This window comes from Cherax quadricarinatus, chromosome 25 (assembly GCF_038502225.1).
Source record: "Cherax quadricarinatus isolate ZL_2023a chromosome 25, ASM3850222v1, whole genome shotgun sequence".
Taxonomy (NCBI): domain Eukaryota; kingdom Metazoa; phylum Arthropoda; class Malacostraca; order Decapoda; family Parastacidae; genus Cherax; species Cherax quadricarinatus.
The window spans coordinates 6,246,887-6,270,521 of NC_091316.1; the positions used below are offsets into that span (position 1 = coordinate 6,246,887).

Genomic DNA, 23,635 nt, shown 5'->3' on the forward strand with positions numbered 1-23,635 from the left:
ATGAATATGATGCACACCTGAGATCAACTTTTAAGAAGGCACTGAACCTGTCACTAGAGGATGAGCAATGGGATCAGGCAACCCTCCCAGTGCGACTGGGAGGTATAGGGGTGCGTAAAGCAACGCATGTTGCTTTACCTGCTTTTCTGTCTTCGTGTTTGGCTTCCAGTGCATTAGTCAAGAAGATAGTGCCCGAACGCTTGAGAGACTTGGTAGGAGCTCAAGACCCCAGGTTTACTGAAGCAGCAATTCGGTGGGACACCCTTACAGACTCCTCCAGTAGACCAGCTCCTCCCAAACAGCACAAACAGTCCCACTGGGACAAACCGATCATGGAAAAAATCGCCAACACAATGCTCTCCAATGCTTCAGGAAAGAACAAAGCTCGTCTCCTGGCAGTGAAGGCACCACACTCAGGAGATTTCCTGTTAGCTGTTCCCAATTCCTCCCTGGGCACCCGTCTCGACCCACAGGCCATTCGGATTGGTGTTGCTCTTCGCCTAGCCGCCCCCATCCTCACCGAACATAGGTGTATTTGCGGCAGGGCGACAGCTGATCAATTCGGACTCCATGGTCTCGTGTGCCACACAGCAGAAGGGAAGTATGCCAGACATGAGGAGATCAATGACATAATAAAGAGAAGCCTCGCCACAGCCCGTTGCCCAGCTCAACGGGAACCCCAAGTACAGAGGTCTGATGGAAGTCAAAAGCGTCCTGATGGAGCCACTATGCTACCCTGGAAGGATGGAAAGCAGATTGCCTGGGACTACACCTGTGCTGCCACATTGGCAGACACCTACTTGCCATACTCTGTAGTGGAAGGGGGTGGAGCTGCCAGCCACAGGGAGACCCAGAAGATCCGAAAATATGAAGACCTTCCCCCTTGCTATAACTTCATTCCAATAGGGTCGGAGACCCTTGGAGCATGGGGCAAGTGTGCTCTAAAGTTCCTCAAAGAGCTGGGTGAAAAGCTCATCATAGAAACCAAGGACCACAGGGCGACCAGCTTCCTCTTTCAGAGACTCAGTGTTGCGATCCAGAGAGGAAATGCCTGCAGCATTCTGGGCACGCGGCCCACCGCAGGGGAGCTGGACGAAGTATTCGAGATGTAGCTCTGAGTTACCTATGTTGTTTTACTTTGTATCATATTTTTGTGAATGTTTTGTCAATGTATTTTGTCTTTAAATAAAATATATATACATAATATAGGGGGTGGTAGGAGAAAATTCTCAAACAGCTTCAGGGAGAATCTTGAGTTTTCCCAGAAGCAAGTTTATTCTTTTCTCTGAGGATGAGGGTCCCCATAACAGTTCTAGAGGTGGTACCTCCCTATATTTATATATATAAATATATATATATATATATATATATACATAAATATATATATATAAATATATATATATATATATATATATATATATATATAATATATATATATATATATATATATATATATATATATATATATATATATATATATATATATATATATATATATATATATATATATATATATATATATATATATATATATATATATATATATATATATATATATATATATATATATATATATATATATATATATATATATATATATATATATATATATATATATATATATCTCTGGATAAAATGTAAATTTTTGTACAAGTCTGTCCACTAGTCTTCAGTACCTAAACATCAGTCCACTAGTCTTCAGTACCTAAACATCAGTCCACTAGTCTTCAGTACCTAAACATCAGTCCACTAGTCTTCAGTACCTAAACATCAGTCCACTAGTCTTCAGTACCTAAACATCAGTCCACTAGTCTTCAGTACCTAAACATCAGTCCACTAGTCTTCAGTACCTAAACATCAGTCCACTAGTCTTCAGTACCTAAACATCAGTCCACTAGTCTTCAGTACCTAAACATCAGTCCACTAGTCTTCAGTACCTAAACATCAGTCCACTAGTCTTCAGTACCTAAACATCAGTCCACTAGTCTTCAGTACCTAAACATCAGTCCACTAGTCTTCAGTACCTAAACATCAGTCCACTAGTCTTCAGTACCTAAACATCAGTCCACTAGTCTTCAGTACCTAAACATCAGTTCACTAGTCTTCAGTACCTAAACATCAGTCCACTAGTCTTCAGTACCTAAACATCAGTCCACTAGTCTTCAGTACCTAAACATCAGTCCACTAGTCTTCAGTACCTAAACATCAGTCCACTAGTCTTCAGTACCTAAACATCAGTCCACTAGTCTTCAGTACCTAAACATCAGTCCACTAGTCTTCAGTACCTAAACATCAGTCCACTAGTCTTCAGTACCTAAACATCAGTCCACTAGTCTTCAGTACCTAAACATCAGTCCACTAGTCTTCAGTACCTAAACATCAGTCCACTAGTCTTCAGTACCTAAACATCAGTCCACTAGTCTTCAGTACCTAAACATCAGTCCACTAGTCTTCAGTACCTAAATATCAGTCCACTAGTCTTCAGTACCTAAACATCAGTCCACTAGTCTTCAGTACCTAAACATCAGTCCACTAGTCTTCAGTACCTAAACATCAGTCCACTAGTCTTCAGTACCTAAACATCAGTCCACTAGTCTTCAGTACCTAAACATCAGTCCACTAGTCTTCAGTACTTAAACATCAGTCCACTAGTCTTCAGTACCTAAACATCAGTCCACTAGTCTTCAGTACCTAAACATCAGTCCACTAGTCTTCAGTACTTAAACATCAGTCCACTAGTCTTCAGTACCTAAACATCAATCCACTAGTCTTCAATATGTATACATCTGTCCACTAGTGTTCACTATGTAAACATCAGTCATAGAACAATCATGATGGCCTTAACGCTGCATCAGTTACTGTACTTGTCTGAGCAGTGTCTCCATAACACTGAGTTATGCAGTACAGTTGAATAAGTGTTCAAGAGTGCACTTGCATATCAAGATATGCACTTGCATATCAAGATATGCACTTGCATATCAAGATATGCACTTGCATATCTTAATATGCATGAGCATTAACATATATTCCACGCTGAATGTTAAATATTTAACCTCATTAACGAAGAGCTCGTTTAAGGTATGTTTGCATTTCTCCTCTTTAACCTAGACGTCGTTGAAACTGTTTTATTTCGTTTTATTAACGAATAGCTCGTTGAAACAGCGCTAATACATCACCTCATTAACGTAGATCTGTTTTTTTTTCTAAGCTACGTTAATATATGCCCTCATTAACGAAGTGCTCGTTGAAGCTGCGTTAATACTTCACCTCATTAGAGTGGCTCTCGTTTACGCTATATCATTACTCGTTAATTTCTGAGGTCATTCCCGGTCCTTCAAGTCGCTTTAAATTTTTCTAACGTCTCCAATTTCCAATTAGAATAATCCTTCACACAATTTTTTTAACCCCCACCCCCTCCCCTCCCACCCCCTCCCCTCCCACCCCCTCCCCTCCCCTCCCATCCATTAATCAATGCGGATTAAATCCACCGATATTAATCTGATTTAATATCCACGAGAGAATAAAAGTGACTGGGAGTTCTTCCCAAAATCGCCTCGCCGCCCCCCCCCCCTAAATCCAATTTTTTCCCCCCAAACGTTTTTCAGAAAAAGGATGGGAGGGGGGGGGGGGGTTAAAAAAATAATAATAAATGGTAAGACGAACCACCAGTCTAGAACTTTAAACGTAATTGTTTTTCAGAAGGGGGGGGAGGGAGAGGGGGAGGGGGAGGGGGAAAGGGGGGAGGGGAGAAAACTAATTCCCAAGAAATTATGCAAACTTTGATTTTTGTGGGAGTGTAATCAACTCTCATCGCATCAATCATTAATCGTATTATCTCTCCGGTTTTTTCTCTTCAAGTATGTCTCCTCTCGTTACAAGTTTCTTTTTTTTTTTCTCTCTCTCTTTTTTTTTCTTAAACAGTGACACTGATCACAATGCAAGTGTGTACAGGAGTGGTGGCACTTGTGTCAGGGTCACCCAAGGTCTATTTTCCCTCGAGAGGGGATGCACATAATACATGGAGAACGGCTGTCGACTTTTGTTTTAAAAGCTCGTCAAGTGACGGTAAAGAAAAGGAGGGAAAAAAGAAATCTTATTTAACAAGCATATCGTATTTATCAACAAGAGAGGCGGAGAAAGTTTTTACGAGGAGGGGGGGGGGTAAGGGAGAAAAAAATTGCCGGTAAGAAAATCAGCGATCTGCTTTTTTTTTTTAAAGGGGGGGGGGTTATAATTAATACATTCAACAGTGATTTGACGAGGAAAATAAAAATCGCATTTGGAATGCAAACGTGTCAAAAGGAGAGAGAGAGAGAGAGAGAGAGAGAGAGAGAGAGAGAGAGAGAGAGAAAGATTCATCCGGAACGAAAGAAAGAACGAAGATATTTGGGAAACGCAAGCGAAATCCGTGAGGGTGGAAAAAATTTTGACTTTTCCCCTCGGATGAGAGGTGAGGCTCGCTCAAAAATGCACCGCCAGCCCTAATGATTCCTATCAATTAATTCATTAAAGTTTTAATTACCGCGCAGACCTCCGTCTTATAATTATCTCTGCTGATTATGTTGTGTGATATTGGATCGTCCGTAGCGGGGGATCCCAGAATTTTTCCAGCCATGTCTCGACCTTGTGTAGCTGTCATTATTCTTAATTGAACAGTGTGTGTGTGTGTGTGTGTGTGTGTGTGTGTGTGTGTGTGTGTGTGTGTGTGAGAAAGAGAGAGAGAGAGAGAAAGAGAATGAACCTTCCACCAAAAATCACTAGCACAAAAAGTCTTGTGAGTAGAATTTTCTGATTCTCATTCTCTCTCTCTCTCTCTCTCTCTCTCTCTCTCTCTCTCTCTCTATATATATATATATATATATATATATATATATATATATATATATATATATATATATATATATATATATATATATATATATATATATACATACATATTAACACATCGGCCGTCTCCCACCAAGGTAGGGTGGCCCGATAAAGAAAAACTTTCATCATTCACTCCATCACTGTCTTGCCAGAGGCGCTCTTACACTACAGTTATAAAACTGCAACATTACTATCCCTCCTTCAGAGTGCAGACACTGTAATTCCCATCTCCAGGACTCAAGTCCGCCTGCCAGATTCCCTGACTCCCTTCATAAATGCTGCCTTGCTCACACTCCAACAGCACGTCAAGTCATAAAAACCATTTGTCTCCATTCGCTCCTATCTAACACTCTCACGCATGCTTGCTGGAAGTCAAAGCTCCTCGCACACAAAACCTCCTTTACCCTCTCTCTTCAACCTTTCCTAGGTCGACCCCTACCCCGCTTTCTCTCCACTACAGATTTATACACTCTCGAAGTCCTTCTATTTTGTTCCTTCCTCTCTACATGTCCGATGCACCTCAACAACCCCTCCTCAGCCCTCTGGATAATAATTTTGGTAATCCCGCACCTCCTACTAATTTCCAAACTACGAATTTTCTGCATTAAATTCACACTACACATTGCCCTCAGACATGACATCTCCACTATCTCCAGCCATCTTCTTGTTGCAACATTCACCACCCATGTTTCACCTCCATATAAGAGCGTTGGTATAACTATACTCTCATACATTCCCCTCTTTGCTTCCACGGACAAAAAAAGTTTTTTGTCTCTACAGACTCCTAAGTGCACCACTCACCTTTCTCCCTCAATCTATGATTCACCTCATCTTTCATAGACCCATCTGCTGACACGTTCACTCCTAAATATCTGAATACATTCACCTCCTCCATACTCTCTCCCTCCAATCTGATATCCAGTCTTTCATCACCTAATTTTTTTGTTATCCTCATCACCTTACTCTTTCCTATATTCACTTCTAATATTCTTCTTTCACATACCTACCAAACTCATCCACCAACCTCTGCAACTTCTCTTCAGAATCTCCCAAAAGCAGAGTGCCATCAGCAAAGAGCAACTGTGACAACTCCGACTTTGTGTTAGATTTTTATCTTTTAACCTAACATCTCTTGCCAACACTCGAACATTCACTTCTCTTACAACCCCATCTACAAGTATATTGAACAACCATGGTGACACACATACTTGTTGAAGGCCTACTTTTACTGGGAAATAATCTCTCTCCTACATGCTCTAACCTGAACCTCGCTATCCTCGTAAAAACTCTTCATTGCTTTCAGTAACCTACCTCCTATTCTATACATTTGCAACATCTGCCACAATGCCTCCCTATTCACCCTGTCTCTTTTGTCCCCTTTGCCTTTATATAAAGGAACTATGCATGCTCTCTGCCAATCCCTAGGTGTCTTACCCTCTTCCCTACATTTATTAAATAACAGCACCAACTACTCCACCTGCTTTTAACATTTCTATCTTTATCCCATCAATCCCAGCTGCCTTACCCCCTTTCATTCTACCCACTGCCTCACGAACTTCCCCCACACTCACAACAGATAGATTTAATATCTTATTTTTTTACACAGGGTTTGACGAGGTTACGTTAAGGATCCCTAACTTTATTGACAAGTTAAGTATTCCTAACTTTATTTACAAGCTAGGAGCTGTTACCTACATCAGCTCATTTGAAAGCCTTTTTATTGTTATGAAACATACAAGTAGGGAACAGGATGAAGTTGGAGCCATCTGTGGACCAGCATTTTCATTTGATCATCTGACTTTATCTCGTTGACATCATTATGCTGTACTAACGTATTCCAGACTTGAGTCGTCCTATTTTAACTGGTCACTCATTCTTATTCTCTCATTATCTCTCTCTCTCTTTCTCAAGAAAAAACAATTAACGCCACCAAGCCTTTCGAAGTATTCGGAAAAGACATAAATGGCCGCAGTGGAGAAAAAAAAACATGGGCCACCATTATTACCTTAAGAGAAGAAATGCCATTGTATTTACGTTAATGAACATTTTCTGCAACTCAGCACTCGGGAGCTATTTAGGGTGACAATGAGCCAAGAACAATAAATGGCACGAAGGAAAGATACAGGTGCAGAGCGAGCCTTTGTTGTGACAGCGTTTCGCCCTATGTAGAGCTTGTATCACTGGACTGATAAAGCCGCCGACTGGCGAAACGTTTGCTTGATGAACGCAAATTTATAGCCCATGCGTTTTTCGAGCAGAGAGATTTAAACTCGACCGGATGAAGCTCAAAACAGGAGAGAAACGTAGCCGCGATGAAAGCTTGGAGTAAGTTGGTGTGTGCAATAAATAATTGGGTTGTCTTCGTATATATAAACATATATCTATTTACCCCATCATATCCACTCGACCATCAACAATCTACCCGTTTGCTCGTTCGTTGATTGATTCCCCACTTCCCGTCTCTCTCTCTCTCTCTCTCTCTCTCTCTCTCTCTCTCTCTCTCTCTCTCTCTCTCTCTCTCTCTCTCTTTCACTCTCGTTTTTAATTAGGTTATCAGCGGTCAAAAACTTGCAGCAAGTCTCCTCACTTTCTTTTACCAATCTCAATTTTTCTGAGCTGCTTCTGCAAACTAGTTTTTCCCCATTTTCCTTCTCCCTTTCTTTGTCCCCTTTTTTTTCCATGTTTGTTCTGCAACATCAATATTCACAAAATCTTTCTCTTGTTTTATGCTTGTTTGGGTTTGTGTTTTACCTTTGTATTTGTGAAAGTATTTATGTTTTTTTAATCATACATACACGCAAACACACACACACACACACACACACACACACACACACACACACACACACACACACACACACACACACACACACACACACACACACACATATATATATATATATATATATATATACATAGTTCATTTCAGTAGAAATTCCATCGATTTTATTAAAATATTGACTGTTATTTTGTAAGGGACTGTGGTGGTTGTGGTGGTGGTGGTGGTGGTGGTGGTGGTGGTGGTGGTGATGGTGGTGGTGGTGGTGGCGGTGGTGGTGGTGGTGGTGGTGGTGGTGGTGGTGATGGTGGTGGTGGTGGTGGTGGCGGCGGTGGTGGTGGTGGTCAGGTAACAGGAGAGGGTTTAGATTTCCTGACTACTGACCACACAAATAGCTCAATACAGAGCTCCCAACCTGCCACCCAGTCTACCACCCAGTCTGCCACCCAGCCTGCCACCCAGCCTGCCATCTGCCACCCAGCCTGTTACCCAGGCACCGTGCCGCTCTGCTACATCAGGTTCCCCTCATAATCCTAGTCTCTTCAAAGAAGGTGTTTTGAGGGTGACGAAATGCTCGTGATCCAGTGAAATGTAGCTCCCTTCCTTTTTCCCGGATCAAACATGAAACTGCCTCCCAGTTCCTAGGAACCGCAGTGACACTGTCTCAGTGAGTTACAGTGACGCGGTCTCAGTGAGTTACAGTGACGCGGTCTCAGTGAACCGTAGTGACACTGTCTCAGTACGACACAATGACACTGTCTCAGTGAATCATAGTGACACTGTCTCAGTGAGTTACAGTGACACTGTCTCAACCATAGACAGCAAAAAACCTAGCCTTAGCAAAGCGAAGTTCAGCAGCCCAAGACAGGTCCCGGCTGTTACAAACCTACACAAGAGTCAGTGCAAATCACTCTCCATAGCTTCGTTTCACCGGCTGCCGACCAAACAAAAATAAAACTTTAAGTCGCGTCGAAAGAAAACAGAAAAGCTGCAAGCAGCTATCGATAAAGTCTACTATTTGGCAATGGAAAATAATGTTCATTGAAGAGAAATTCCAGCTACTTAGATATGGAAAGAATGAAGACCTCAAGAGGGAGTTCTGGATATACAACACAGGAAGATCTTCTCATATAGACTGGAAGGCACGTTCGGAAGTCTTAGGGATAATATAATATCAGATGACGTATCATTTGATGAACACAAATTAATTGCCGTGAAGGAAAGAAAAATTACAGGGTGAGTACTGAGGTCTTTCAAAACAAGAGAAATAACGAGAATGGTAACACTATTCAGTTTACGTGTGGTCTCTCGTTTGGAATGCGGTTTGGTGTTGACGGTTCCGTTAGAAGCAGAAGGGATATCAAAGATCGTTTACTGTCAGCATAAAGCCAATAAACCATCTAAAAACTACTGGGAACGCCTCGAAGTTCTTGGAAGGGATGAAGAGAGATAGATAGATAGATAGAGAGAGAGAGAGAGAGAGAGAGAGAGAGAGAGAGAGAGAGAGAGAGAGAGAGAGAGAGAGAGAGAGAGAGAGAGAGAGAGATGCCTGATTATACTCTACAATGAAAAATACTTGTGGTCTTAGTTCCAAATCTTCACACTACTGTGTGTGAGAAACATTTATGTGTAAAATAGACTTACCGAAATACAGGGGGGCCAGGGCAACCATAAGATAACACTTTGTTAGCAACCGTGATAATATTGCTGATATCAGCAATAATGCCTGAAGTACTCAAGCGGAACTAGATCACTACCTCCACCATTTGCCAGAACAAGCAGGCTGTGATGGATAATGGGCTATCAGACCGCCCACAGTAACAGCCTTGTTGAACAGGTGCTCAACAGGAACAGTATATGATGTACTTCTCAATACATTTATTAAGGAAACATTTCGCTACAAATGGTTTCTCCAGTCCGTTCTTTGTGATACGTTTCTCCAATGTTTTGATTAGCGCAACTTCCACCACTCACACGCAAAGTTTGACTCCAAGGCTGGGTTACCAGAGTAGAAAAACTCTTGAAACCGGTCACAGATATACTTGACACACAGCTACCCGCTACCAGGCGAACCAGTACCATCCCCTTTTAAATGGCTGCCCCATTTTTTAATGTTTTTTTTTTTTGTTGAGTCGTTTGTGGTTCCTGTTTTTGTTTATCTTTATGTCCGAGGGTCTCGGACCACGTATAATAAAGTATTTTCACAGCCCCAGAGGAGCACAGATAAAATAAAGGATTTTAGAGACGCTGGGAATAGTAAAAGATTTTTAATGGCCCTCTTCATGGGTGTTAACTGTTTGAATGTTTGTCTGCAAACAGCGGAGTCGTTGGCCAAGGAAGGGGTGAACAACGCTGCGGTTGCGGCTGCGGCAGCGGCGGCAGTGGCTGCGGCCTCGGGGGGAGCCTCAGGACCAAGCGACAACCCGCACCACAGCCCAAAATCCCACCAGTCCCAGCAGCAGCAGCAACAACAGCAACAGCAACAACAACAACAGGACCTCCAGGATGTACGCACATCCCAGAGCGGTGAGTCTATCCCCCTTAGAAATTAGTATCCCCCGTCTACTCAGTGATCGCTACCGCCTTGATGCCGATGAAGGGCTCTTGATCAAAGGATTGGGAGCCACCTTCCCCTTTCTTTGATCGAACCTTGGTACTTCCCATTTCCCGTATGCTGTATAATCCTTAGGTTCCTCACCTTCCTTTCCCACTTGCATATTGTATACCGTGTATTTCTCCCCTCTAAGTGTACACACTGAGAGCAGGAGGGTATATACACTGAGGGGTGTATGTATGTATATATACACACTGAATGTTTATTGTAATTCCTTTGTGACAGATTTAAATTATACTTGACTGGTGGTGTACAGGTGAAACACAGCCTTAATGATTCTTAGTGTAGGCGATGCCTACACAAAGAGAAAAAACAATAAGTGTACGGGGCCCAAGACTGTTCAACAGCCTCCCACAGGGGATAAGGGGAATTACCAGTATACCTATGGCTGTCTTCACGACAGAGCTGGACAGATACCTAAAGTCAGTACCCGGTCAGCCAGGCTGTAGTTCGTACATTGGATTACATGCGGCCAGCAGTAACAGCCTGTAGTCCGAGTTATTTACCTGGTGGGTAAATAACCTGAACTACCTTACTGAAATTTTTGACTACCACATTTCGCCACAAAACTCATTTTACGACGGTAAGAAAAAGGCAGGTTACCGAACGAGCTTTCATTGAGACGTTTTGCGCTGCGTAGAGCTTAACCAGGTGTTTATAAAAGGTCCCATTCCTTGACGGTGTCCTATTTAGAATTCATAGCAAACTATGGTTAGAGGGGCAGTCATGGTATACCCATGTATGGGGAGGGGTATCCAAGACATACCCGTGTATTTGAAGGGAATGTATCCAGCGTGTTTTCAAGTAATTACTGGAGGCTATTGAAACATTGGAGCAGAATGGCGAGTCAGTACCAAGAGAAACCAAAGCGGCACCAGTGGGAATTTTACCAGGTAGAGAGAGCGTTAACTTGGATTGATTCCTAGTTTGCCAAGGAAATAGACTAGGTTACCATAATTATAGATAAAATTTACTAGGGATAAGAGTCGTAGCTCACTTGAAATAATGTCCTAGTTTACCAGGAATAAAGTGCTAGTTTACCAGGAATAAAGTGCTAGTTTACCAGGAATAAAGTGCTAGTTTACCAGGAATAAAGTGCTAGTTTACAAGGAATAAAGTGCTAGTTTACTGTAAGACTTTTTACCATCTGAGGTTAGACCTGGATACTCATTCCATCAAGCATTCATCAAAGCAGATTCTCCACAATCATCAGTCAAAGCCGCGGAGGCTTCTTAGGCTCAATGTGCCGATGAGGGTGCTAGGTCTTCCTTCAGGATGTCAGAACCCTCTTGAGAACCCTGCCACCTGCCTCCAGTAGGGGCCCCACCGGTTGGGGCCATCTAGTGGGGGCTCCTCGATCATTGCTCCTCCAGCCCGCCGACACTCTTCCACAAGACATAAAGACACACGAAGGCAATAAAGTGGATAAAAAGAGTTTGAAAAATGGGCGAGGCCAATGATAAGCTACGAAGTACTCCAGAGGGCGGAAACAAGTCTTGGTATTGTGTGAGCTCTTGTTACTTAAGCAAGTGGCGAAGGTTGTTCATCAAGCCACAGGGGCAGCGTACCCTGGATTTTCTTTTAAACTCACAGAACCCTTTTCGTCATAGGTAAGACGAGTGTGTGTTAAGACGTGTCTGGGAAGAGCTGATATAGGTCTTTCTTAAATATATAATGAAATCTAGGGATTGTTTTGTGCCTTGCTGACACAAAGGCCCCAAAAATTGATAAGAATACTCAAGAAACAGCGTCAATTTCGATGGTTTTATTTATTCTTTATAGTGAAAATTAATTCGGAATGTATGATCATATCCAGGAAATTTAGACTTCCTTTGTCTGGCGATTTCCCCCTTCGTAGTATTTGTGAAGGTGAGGTTGTAGGGTAAGGTTGTGAAGTTAGTAATCAGAGGTATCAGTTGTGTTGCAGGAGCTGTAGGGATAGTCCTGCCCATAGCCAGGTTTGGTGATAGTTATCGTACACTGCCCTTGCGACTGTTGAAAGCCTCGGTGATCCGCCGCCAGATAGAGCGTATGGTTCTCACTTAATGTCATTCACTCGCTCACATTTCGTCTGATTTATTTCGCCTTAAAGTTAAGGCCCGCCTTCGATTGGCACTTGTCGGAGGATTCTCTCAGAGATTTTGGGTTGCGGTTTTTTTCCTAACAATAATGAACAGGGTTAAGGATCTGTTATTTCACGGCAGAATAAACCACCAAATCCTCAGAGAGAATATTTTTAAGTCCGGACATACACAGATACCCACTGAATATTGCTTTTAACATACCTCAGAGAACACCCGAGTCTGAACACCAGCTAGAGCACCAAGTAAACATTGTGTTTTTTTTTTTTTATCTCCAGATGGATTCTTCGAGCAACCAAAAGAGGGACGCCGTAAAGTGCCATTTATGTGGTAATGTTGGCAGTAAATCAAGCGAAGATAAAGTGAAACACAGACATTCAGATATTAAGTCTTCCTTGATGAACTGCTATCCAGAAATCAACACAGAATTATTGCCTTTTTTTGTTCTCTGCATCTCGCTGTAATGATGTATAAAACTGGGGATTAAAGCGTTATCTTAAATTTTAATTGAAGAACCAAAAGCGACTGAATGGTCACTGGCAAATAAATGGGCCAGTGAAATGTTGATTCCTCGTAACTATGGGCTTTTAGTGGTCGGTATACACCCTTATGATCCCCAGCATGTCTATGAGCTCTGTGATTGGCTGTTGCTGTGAGCTCTGTGATAGGCTGTTGCTGTGAGCTCTGTGATAGGCTGTTGCTGTGAGCTCTGTGATAAGTTGTTGCTGTGAGCTCTGTGATAGGCTGTTGCTGTGAGCTCTGTTATAGGCTGTTGCTGTGAGCTCTGTGATAGGCTGTTGCTGTGAGCTCTGTGATAGGCTGTTGTTGTGAGCTCTGTGATAGGCTGTTGCTGTGAGCTCTGTGGTAGGCTGTTGCTGTGAGCTCTGTGATAGGCTGTTGCTGTGAGCTCTGCAATAGCCTGTTGCTGTGAGCTCTGCGATAGGCTACTGCTGTGATAGGCTGTTGCTGTGATGGACTACTAAAGTACCCAGTAGCTACGTCTGCCACTGGGTACATGCAAATTTTAGTTCATTATAAAAACAATCTTGTAGGAGTTTTGAGAATTTGAAACAGAATATAACAAAAGAAAACTGAGAGTTGAAAACTCGTGTTTTGGTGGCGTTGTTGACTTGCACGAGCCGAGCGAGCCCTTAAATATCATTATTTTCATTTACCTTTATTCCAGAACCGGTCACATACCAAGCTCCGGTGTACTTGTTCTTCCTGCACAGCTTTCTTTTTTTATCTTTAAAATGCCTCAGCCAATCGGCGTCAAATTCTGGATGCTAATGAGGTGTAACTAGGGTAAGGGTGGTGCAACTACTAGCATGAGGAGTCTCCTGGTTGACTTCACAAAGACCATTCCCCATTATTGTTTCTTCCGTGCGATAACTTCACAAAACTTCGTGTGATACAGTGTTATTCTGTGAAATAACTTCAGTATGCCTCTTCCGAACGCCTTCAACATTAACACCTGACACATCCTGCAAAAAAAAAAAAATGCACTTTTTGGGTTGAGGCTGTGAAGGTTTACAGTTCCCAATTTACAGCAGTTAACGCGTCGGTCTGGAGTTTTACTACTCACTCACCGCGAGTTCAATCCCCACCAGTCTAGTGGTTTGTTTACTAACACTTAACATGGTTGTTGGTCTTCCATTTTTCGGCACTTATGTTTTTTCCTTAGATGATACTTCGTAAGTTTTAATTTCCCAATATTATTAAATATATTCCCCTGCATAAACTGGAGAACGCATTTTCTGATTAGCTTCAAACCTCAAACATAGTGTATCTTGCTAAAAGATTGATTTTGAGCTCCGCAAGGGCCCAATTTGCTAATTTCATTGAAGAAAGTGGGATACTAGGTTCCATGTGATAACTAGTGGCTGCCTCTTCTTACTTGCTTCAGGTCTTCACTGAAGTTATTAAACTGCAGTAGAAACTTATGCCGCACTCTGTACCATTCCTTTTGCACTGAGGTAGAGGTGACTCTGCTTATAGAACACGGGGATACCTTACTCGGAAACGTATCTTGTCTGGAAAACCGTTCTTGGGGGAGGCGCTAAACCCCTAAGGAAGGTCACGCACAGGCTAGGAATTGAGGTAAACATGTTTTATTCATGGCCAGGGAAAAGGTAGCTCAAATTCCACAGATCAAGAGCCCTTCGCAGGCATCAAAACACCCGAGCAGCGGTAATTAGGAACCAAACGAGGTGACAATTTTATAGATAGCGCGTTAAGTATCAGAGGGAAGAGTGCCGCGCAATAATCGCCCTTATGATGCTTGTAACTACGGCTCATTTTGATCTCGCCTCATTACATCCCGCGTTAACTTTATTTGTGAGGTGTTAATGGTACAGTGAACCCTGTTAGCTGCAGGTACAGTGAACCCTGTTAGCTGCAGGTACAGTGAACCCTGTTAGCTGAAGGTACAGTGAATCCCGTTAGCTGCAGGTACAGTGAACCCTGTTAGCTGCCGGTACAGTGAACCCTGTTAGCTGCAGGTACAGTGAACCCTGTTAGCTGCAGGTACAGTGAACCCTGTTAGCTGCCGGTACAGTGAACCCTGTTAGCTGCAGGTACAGTGAACCCTGTTAGCTGCAGGTACAGTGAACCCTGTTAGCTGCCGGTACAGTGAACCCTGTTAGCTGCAGGTACAGTGAACCTTGTTAACTGCAGGTACAGTGAACCCTGTTAGCTGCAGGTACAGTGAACCCTGTTAGCTGCAGGTACAGTGAACCCTGTTAGCTGCCGGTACAGTGAACCCTCTTAGCTGCCGGTACGATGAACCCTGTTAGCTGCAGGTACAGTGAACCCTGTTAGCTGCCGGTACAGTGAACCCTGTGAGCTGCAGGTACAGTGAACCCTATTAGCTGCCGGTACAGAGAACCCTGTTAGCTGCCGGTACAGTGAACCCTGTGAGCTGCAGGTACAGTGAACCCTATTAGCTGCCGGTACAGTGAACCCTGTTAGCTGCCGGTACAGTGAACCCTGTTAGCTGCAGGTACAGTGAACCCTGTTAGCTGCCGGTACATTGAACCCTGTTAGTTGCAGGTACAGTGAACCCTGTTAGCTGAGGTACAGTGAACCCTGTTAGCTGCAGGTACAGTGAACCCTGTTAGCTGCCGGTACAGTGAACCCTATTAGCTGCAGGTACAGTGAATCCTGTTAGCTGCAGGTACAGTGAACCCTGTTAGCTGCCGGTACAGTGAACCCTGTTAGCTGCCGGTACAGTGAACCCTGTTAGCTGCAGGTACAGTGAACCCTGTGAGCTGCAGGTACAGTGAACCCTGTTAGCTGCCGGTACAGTGAACCCTGTTAGTTGCCGGTACAGTGAACCCTGTTAGCTGCAGGTACAGTGAACCCTGTTAGCTGCCGGAACAGTGAACCCTGTGAGCTGCAGGTCCAGTGTTAGCTGCCGGTACAGTGAACCCTGTTAGCTGCAGGTACAGTGAACCCTGTAGCTGCAGGTACAGTGAACCCTGTTAGCTGCAGGAACAGTGAACCCTGTTAGCTGCAGGTACAGTGAACCATGTTAGATGAGGTACAGTGAACCTTGTTAGCTGCAGGTACAGTGAACCCTGTTAGCTGCAGGTACAGTGAACCCTGTTAGCTGCCGGTACAGTGAACCCTGTTAGTTGCCGGTACAGTGAACCCTGTTAGCTGCAGGTACAGTGAACCCTGTTAGCTGCCGGAACAGTGAACCCTGTGAGCTGCAGGTACAGTGAACCCTATTAGCTGCCGGTACAGTGAACCCTGTTAGCTGCAGGTACAGTGAACCCTGTGAGCTGCAGGTACAGTGAACCCTATTAGCTGCCGGTACAGTGAACCCTGTTAGCTGCCGGTACAGTGAACCCTGTTAGCTGCAGGTACAGTGAACCCTGTTAGCTGCCGGTACATTGAACCCTGTTAGTTGCAGGTACAGTGAACCCTGTTAGCTGAGGTACAGTGAACCCTGTTAGCTGCAGGTACAGTGAACCCTGTTAGCTGCCGGTACAGTGAACCCTGTTAGCTGCAGGTACAGTGAACCCTGTTAGCTGCAGGTACAGTGAACCCTGTTAGCTGCCGGTACAGTGAACCCTGTTAGCTGCAGGTACAGTGAACCCTGTTGGTTGCCGGTACAGTGAACCCTGTGAGCTGTACAGTGAACCCTGTTAGCTGCAGGTACAGTGAACCCTGTTAGCTGAAGGTACAGTGAACCCTGTTAGCTGCAGGTACAGTGAACCCTGTTAGCTGCCGGAACAGTGAACCCTGTGAGCTGCAGGTACAGTGAACCCTATTAGCTGCCGGTACAGTGAACCCTGTTAGCTGCAGGTACAGTGTTAGCTGCAGGTACAGTGAACCCTGTTAGCTGCCGGTACAGTGTACAGTGAACCCTGTTAGCGGCAGGTACAGTGAACCCTGTTAGCTGCAGGTACAGTGAACCCTGTTAAATGAGGTACAGTGAACCTTGTTAGCTGCACTTACAGTGAATCCTGTTAGCTGCAGGTACAGTGAACCTTGTTTGCTGAGGTACAGTGAACCCTGTTAGCTGAGGTACAGTGAACCCTGTTAGCTGCAGGTACAGTGAACCCTGTTAGCTGCAGGTACAGTGAACCCTGTTAGCTGCCGGTACAGTGAACCCTGTTAGCTGCAGGTACAGTGAACCCTGTTAGCTGCCGGTACAGTGAACCCTGTTAGCTGCAGGTACAGTGAACCCTGTTAGCTGCAGGTACAGTGAACCCTGTTAGCTGCCGGTACAGTGAACCCTGTTAGCTGCAGGTACAGTGAACCCTGTTAGCTGAGGTACAGTGAACCTTGTTAGCTGCAGGTACAGTGAACCCTGTTAGCTGCAGGTACAGTGAACCCTGTTATATGAGGTACAGTGAACCTTGTTAGCTGCAGGTACAGTGAATCCTGTTAGCTGCAGGTACAGTGAACCCTGTTAGCTGCAGGTACGGTGAACCCTGTTAGCTGCAGGTACAGTGAACAATGTTAGCTGCAGGTACAGTGAACCCTGTTAGCTGCAGGTACAGTGAACCCTGTTAGCTGCCGGTACAGTGCACCCTGTTAGCTGCAGGTACAGTGAACCCTGTTAGCTGAAGGTACAGTGAACCCTGTTAGCTGCCGGTACAGTGAACCCTGTGAGCTACAGGTGCAGTGAACCCTATTAGCTGCCGGTACAGTGACTCCTCTTAGCTGCCGGTACAGTGAACCCTGTTAGCTGCAGGTACAGTGAACCCTGTTAGCTGCAGGTACAGTGAACCCTGTTAGCTGCAGGTACAGTGAACCCTGTTAGCTGAGGTACAGTGAACCCTGTTAGCTGAGGTACAGTGAACCCTGTTAGCTGCAGGTACAGTGAACCCTGTTAGCTGAGGTACAGTGAACCCTGTTAGCTGCAGGTACAGTGAACCCTGTTAGCTGAGGTACAGTGAACCCTGTTGTTGCTGCCGGACAGTGAACCCCTTTTTGCGGACAGGGAACCCCCGTGCGGGGCAGTACCCCTTTTCTGCGGTACAGGGAACCCGTGAGCTGCGGACAGGAACCTATTTGCTGCCGGTACAGGCCCCGTTGCTGCTCAGGGAACCCCCAGCTGCAAAGGGAAATTGGCTGCCGGAAGAACCTTTTTTGGGGGTACAGTGAACCCGGGGGAGGTACGTGAAACCCCCAAATGCCGGTACATTTAACCCCGTTTGTGCAGGTACAGTGAACCCTGTTAGTGAGGCAGTGAACCCTGTTGCTGCAGGTACAGGGAACCCCGGCTGCCGGTACAGTGAACCCTTTTGAGGTACATGAACCTGTTACTGCAGGCCCCGTGAACCCTGTTGCTGGGAAGTGAACCTTGCTGCCGGTACAGGGAAATGTTGGGGGTTTCAGGCAGTGGGAACCCTTTGCTGCCGGTCGTGACCCCGGGGGCCGGTACAGTGAATTTAGCTGAGGGTAATGTGCGGTGAACCCTGTTAGCTGAGGTATAGTGAACATTGTTAGCTGATGTGCGGTGAACCCTGTTAGCTGAAGTACTGTGAACCCTGTTAGCTGCAGGTACAGTGAACCCCGTTAGCTGAGGTACAGTAAACCCTGTTAGCTGAGGTACTGTGAACCCTGTTAGCTGAGGTACAGTGAACCCTGTTAGATGAAGTACAGTGAACCTTGTTAGCTGATGTACAGTGAACCCTGTTAGCTGGAGGTGCAGTGAACATTGTTACGTGAGGTACAGTGAACCATGTTAGCTGCAGGTACAGTGAACCTTGATATCTGCAGGTTCAGTGAACCTTGATATCTGCAGGTACAGTGAACACTATGTTAGATGTAAATGCATTTACATCTTCATGGGGAGCGCTAAACACTAGAGAGCCACACAGCGTCTGGATTACGAGAGGTAATGGAAAGGGTAGCTCCAATCCGTTGGATCAAGAGTCCTCTATCAGATATCACGTCATCCAAGACTGAAGGATCTACCATTAACAAACATAAATGCCGTTAATAACAACGCTACCGTTAACAGATGCCCGTTAATGACAACGGTGGCGTTAACATTGGCACAGCCGGTATTCACAGAGCTTTCATTAATAACAGCCTTACTATCACAGCACTACTGTTAATAACAGCCTTACCATCACAGCACTACTATTAATAACAACCTTACTATCAGCACTACTGTTAATAACAACCTTACTATTAGCACTACTGTTAATAACAGCCTTACTATCACTGCACTACTGTTAATAACAGCCTTACTATCACTGCACTACTATTAATAACAGCCTTGCTATCACTGCACTACTGTTAATAACAGCCTTACTATCACTGCACTACTATTAATAACAGCCTTGCTATCACTGCAGTACTGTTAATAACAGCCTTGCTATCACTGCACTACTGTTAATAACAGCCTTGCTATCACTGCACTACTGTTAATAACAGCCTTGCTATCACTGCACTACTGTTAATAACAGCCTTACTATCACTGCACTACTATTAATAACAGCCTTGCTATCACTGCACTACTGTTAATAACAGCCTTGCTATCACTGCACTACTATTAATAACAGCCTTGCTATCACTGCACTACTGTTAATAACAGCCTTGCTATCACTGCACTACTATTAATAACAGCCTTACTGTCATTGTGTCTCTTCTCTCCGGCCTCTGTTTCCTTCAGTTGCTCCCCAGCATGAAACAGCTCTCCACACTACACCCCCGACGACCCCTGCACCAGCCAGTGGACCAAGTACAGCGGGTCTCGTGGTTCCGTCCGCTGTATCCGAAGGGCGTTGCAGTCCGCACATAAAACCTCGCTCCAGAAGGTCTTAAAACTCCCACTTGTTTCGTTTAGTGCGGGCATATTTGTGGATTATCGGCCGAGGCTCGCTCCTTGGCTCTTCTTAATTGTCAGCCGCTCTGAGATCGTGATTTTGTGGTGCTGGTAGCCAAGGACGCCAAGGACGCCCAGTGATGATCAAAGGCCCACAAAGGTCCCGGAAAGAATTGCTAACAGTTGAACTCTCAGTTCCACAATCTCTCTTTTTTACTTAGCGGTGTCCCATATTTTCAGAACCGTGTATATTCCTTTGTGTACTGTTTTCAGTTCCCTGTGCACTCTTTCCGGACTAATGTGTAGAATTTTTAACACACACACACACACACACACACACACACACACACACACACACACACACACACACACACACACACACACACATACACACACAACACACACACTGTGTCTTGTTTCTAAGACAGTCACAAAAATGAAGGCAAAAGCGCTTGAGGTTTGCGTCACAGTGGCTCTGTGATTACTGTTCAAATATTAAAGTGATATATTTATCGGGAATGTGAGGGACGATGTCTCAGTCTGCCTTGACTATTATCATGTCCAGGACGGATCAAAACTTCTAGTTTATTTGTAATATGTGGAGTTGCAAAATGGTCTAGCCGTAGTGTTGTAACTAATTCTGTATCAGTAACAGTGGTCAGTTATTATATTTCGTACAACTCTAACTAAACAGTGATACGTGTGGCGCTAAGTAGATTACGTCTTGGGAGAAGCTACGATCTCTCCACGATTCATCTCAGAGGTAAGTTTTTAACGTTGGCATTCCCAAGTCTCGCCTCTGATGTGGGTGTTAAAAGTTACCGATCTTACATGGAAACCAACCATACCCCCGGCCGGGATTGAACCCGCGGTCATAGAGTCTCAAAACTCCAGCCCGTCGCGCTAGCCACTAGACCAGCTAGCCACAATAAGATTCATCCAACTAGGTATATTTCTACACCATAGGAAAGTTAGCACAGGCACCTCTGTGACCACAAATGCAAGTTTTTACAGACGAATCTCCAGCTAGCGTGGCCGTGACGAACTCTAGCTCAAGTCCCTTCACTTGCAATCGTGTCATTACATGGAAACACCGGTGACTGGAGGAACCAGGCGGGGGCAAATGCTGCTCGTTAAGGCCTGATCCCCTTGTTAACGAAGGTACAATAAGCACTTCCACAGTGGGGGGGGAGGAAGCTTGATACAGGGGGAAAAAACACCTTGGAATGACAGTGGTTAATCGAGGCAGCTTCTGCAACTCGAAGAACCAAGGATGTAGCTCCTGTTTTACGATAACATGCCGGTAGTCGGGACGGGGAAGACGGAAAAGTCTGCGGGGTTCCATCCCCGCCCGTGGTATGGTTTGGTCTGCCTAGTAGGGTTACCTGGAGGTTATTCCGGGGATCAACGCCCCCGCGGCCCGGTCCATGACCAGGCCTCACGGTGGATCAGGGCCTGATCAACCAGGCTGTTACTGCTGGCCGCACGCAGTCCAACGTACGAGCCACAGCCCGGCTGATCCGGCACTGACTTTAGGTATCTGTCCAGCTCTCTCTTGAAGGCAGCCAGGGGCTTATTGGCAATTCCCCTAATGCTTGATGGGAGGCTGTTGAACAGTCTTGGGCCCCGGACACTTATGGTGTTTTCCCTTAGTGTACCAATGGCGCCCCTACTTTTAATTGGGGGCATTTTGCATCGCCTGCCCAGTCTTTTACTTTCGTAGGGAGTGATTTCTGTGTGCAGATTTGGGACCATTCCTTCCAGGATTTTCCAATTGTAGATTATGATATATCTCTCCCTCCTGCGTTCCAACGAGTACAGGTCAAGTGCTTCCAAGCGTTCCCAGTTGTTAAGGTGCTTGACAGAACTTATACGTGCATTAAAGGATCTCTGTACACTCTCTAGGTCTGCAATTTCACCTGCTTTGAATGGAGATGTTAATGTACAGCAGTATTCCAGCCTAGAGAGAACAAGTGATTTGAAAAGGATCATCATTGGCTTAGCATATCTCGTTTTGAATGTTCTCATTATCCATCCTATCATTTTCTTTGCACTTGTGGTCGTGGCACTGTTGTGATCCTTGAAAGTGAGATCCTCAGACATTACTACTCCCAGGTCCCTTACATTATTTTTCCGCTATATTGTATGGCCAGAGTCTGTAGTATACTCTGTTCTAGTTATTATCTCCTCCAGTTTTCCATAACGGAGTAGTTGGAATTTGTCCTCATTGAACATCATATTGTTTACCGTTGCCCACTGGAAAACTTTGTTTATATCTTCTTGGAGGTTAACCGCGTCCTCAGTAGATGACAGCCTCATGCAGATCCTAGTATCATCCGCAAAGGATGATACGGTGCTGTGATGTATATCTCTGTCTATGTCTGATATGAGGATAAGGAATAAGATGGGGACGAGTACTGTGCCTTGTGGAACAGAGCTCTTCACTATGGCAGCTAAAACCTTGGGTAGCTTCAAATTTAGGTTAGATAAATACATGAGTGAGAAGGGATGAATTTGAGTTTTACGACTCTCTGGCCGTGGGTTCAAGCCCCACTCGTGGTATGGTTTTAATGGGTTATCAAGTTAATAGGGTTACGCTTAGGTAACACTGAATATGGGCTGGGTAAATATTTTGGTTAATGGGTGTGGGTTTAAGAAGGACCTGCCTATTATGGGCCAGTAGGCCTACTACAGTGTTACTCCTTAATGTTCTTATGTAAAACAGAGTCAAACTTGACAGTATACATATCGTCGGATCAAGAGCCTCTCAGCGACATCAAGGAACCTCCCTTGAGGGAATATATTGTCTTGCTTATACTCATAAGGATAAATAAGCTCCATGTGAGGAGTGTATTTCCTGACGAATAAAACACCACCTCTACAAGACAACCACTGCTTTTTTTTTTTTTTTTTGCAGCGCCCACACCACAGTGCTGACGGATGATTCTAGCAACAACCACGCCATGGTGCCAACTGTTGCTTCTAGCAACGGCCACGCCATGCTGCCAACGGTTGCTTCTAGCAACGGCCACGCCATGGTGCCAACTGTTGCTTCTAGCAACGGCCACGCCATGCTGCCAACGGTTGCTTCTAGCAACGGCCACGCCATGGTGCCAACTGTTGCTTCTAGCAACGGCCACGCCATGCTGCCAACGGTTGCTTCTAGCAACGGCCACGCCATGGTGCCAACGGTTGCTTCTTGCAACGGCCACGCCATGGTGCCAACAGGTGCTTCTTGCAACGGCCACGCCATGGTTTACCTGGAGTTTACCTGGAGAGAGTTTCGGGGGTCAACGCCCCCGCGGCCCGGTCTGTGACCAGGCCTCCTGGTGGATCAGCGCCTGATCAACCAGGCTGTTGCTGCTGGCTGCACGCAAACCAACGTACGAGCCACAGCCCGGCTGATCAGGAACTGCCTTTAGGTGCTTGTCCAGTGCCAGCTTGAAGACTGCCAACGGTTGCTTCTTGCAACGGCCACGCCATGGTGCCAACAGTTGCTTCTTGCAACGGCCACGCCATGGTGCCAACAGTTGCTTCTTGCAACGGCCACGCCATGGTGCCAACGGTTGCTTCTTGCAACGGCCACGCCATCGTGCCAACAGTTACTTCTTGCAACGGCCACACCGTGGTGACAACGGTTGCTTCTAGCAACAACCACGCCATGGTGCCAACGGTTGCTTCTAGCAACGGCCACGCCATGGTGCCAACGGTTGCTTCTTGCAACGGCCACGCCATGGTGCCAACAGTTGCTTCTTGCAACGGCCACGCCGTGGTGCCAACGGTTGCTTCATGCAGCGGCTACGCCATGGTGCCACCCGTTGCTTCTTCTTGCAACGGCTTCTTGCAACGGCCACGCCATGGTGCCAACGGTTGCTTCTTGCAACGGCCACGCCATGGTGCCAACAGTTGCTTCTTGCAACGGCCACGCCGTGGTGCCAACGGTTGCTTCATGCAGCGGCCACGCCATGGTGCCAACAGTTGCTTCTTGCAACGGCCACGCC

The 23,635-nt window shown here is 45.3% G+C and overlaps 1 protein-coding gene across 5 annotated transcripts in view; it reads left to right on the forward strand.

The window, feature by feature from the left end:
* The window catches only part of LOC128690018 (dachshund homolog 2), a 305,827-nt gene that overhangs the window by 255,099 nt on the left and 27,093 nt on the right, over positions 1-23,635 (forward strand). For all 5 annotated transcript variants that reach the window (XR_008407248.2, XM_053778527.2, XM_053778528.2 and 2 more), the window contains one exon: positions 9,968-10,174. Coding sequence is in view for 4 of the 5 variants with exons in the window: in XM_053778527.2 (XP_053634502.1) it covers positions 9,968-10,174 (207 nt within the window). In the remaining variant the exon portion in view is untranslated. The remainder of the gene's footprint in view (positions 1-9,967; positions 10,175-23,635) is intronic.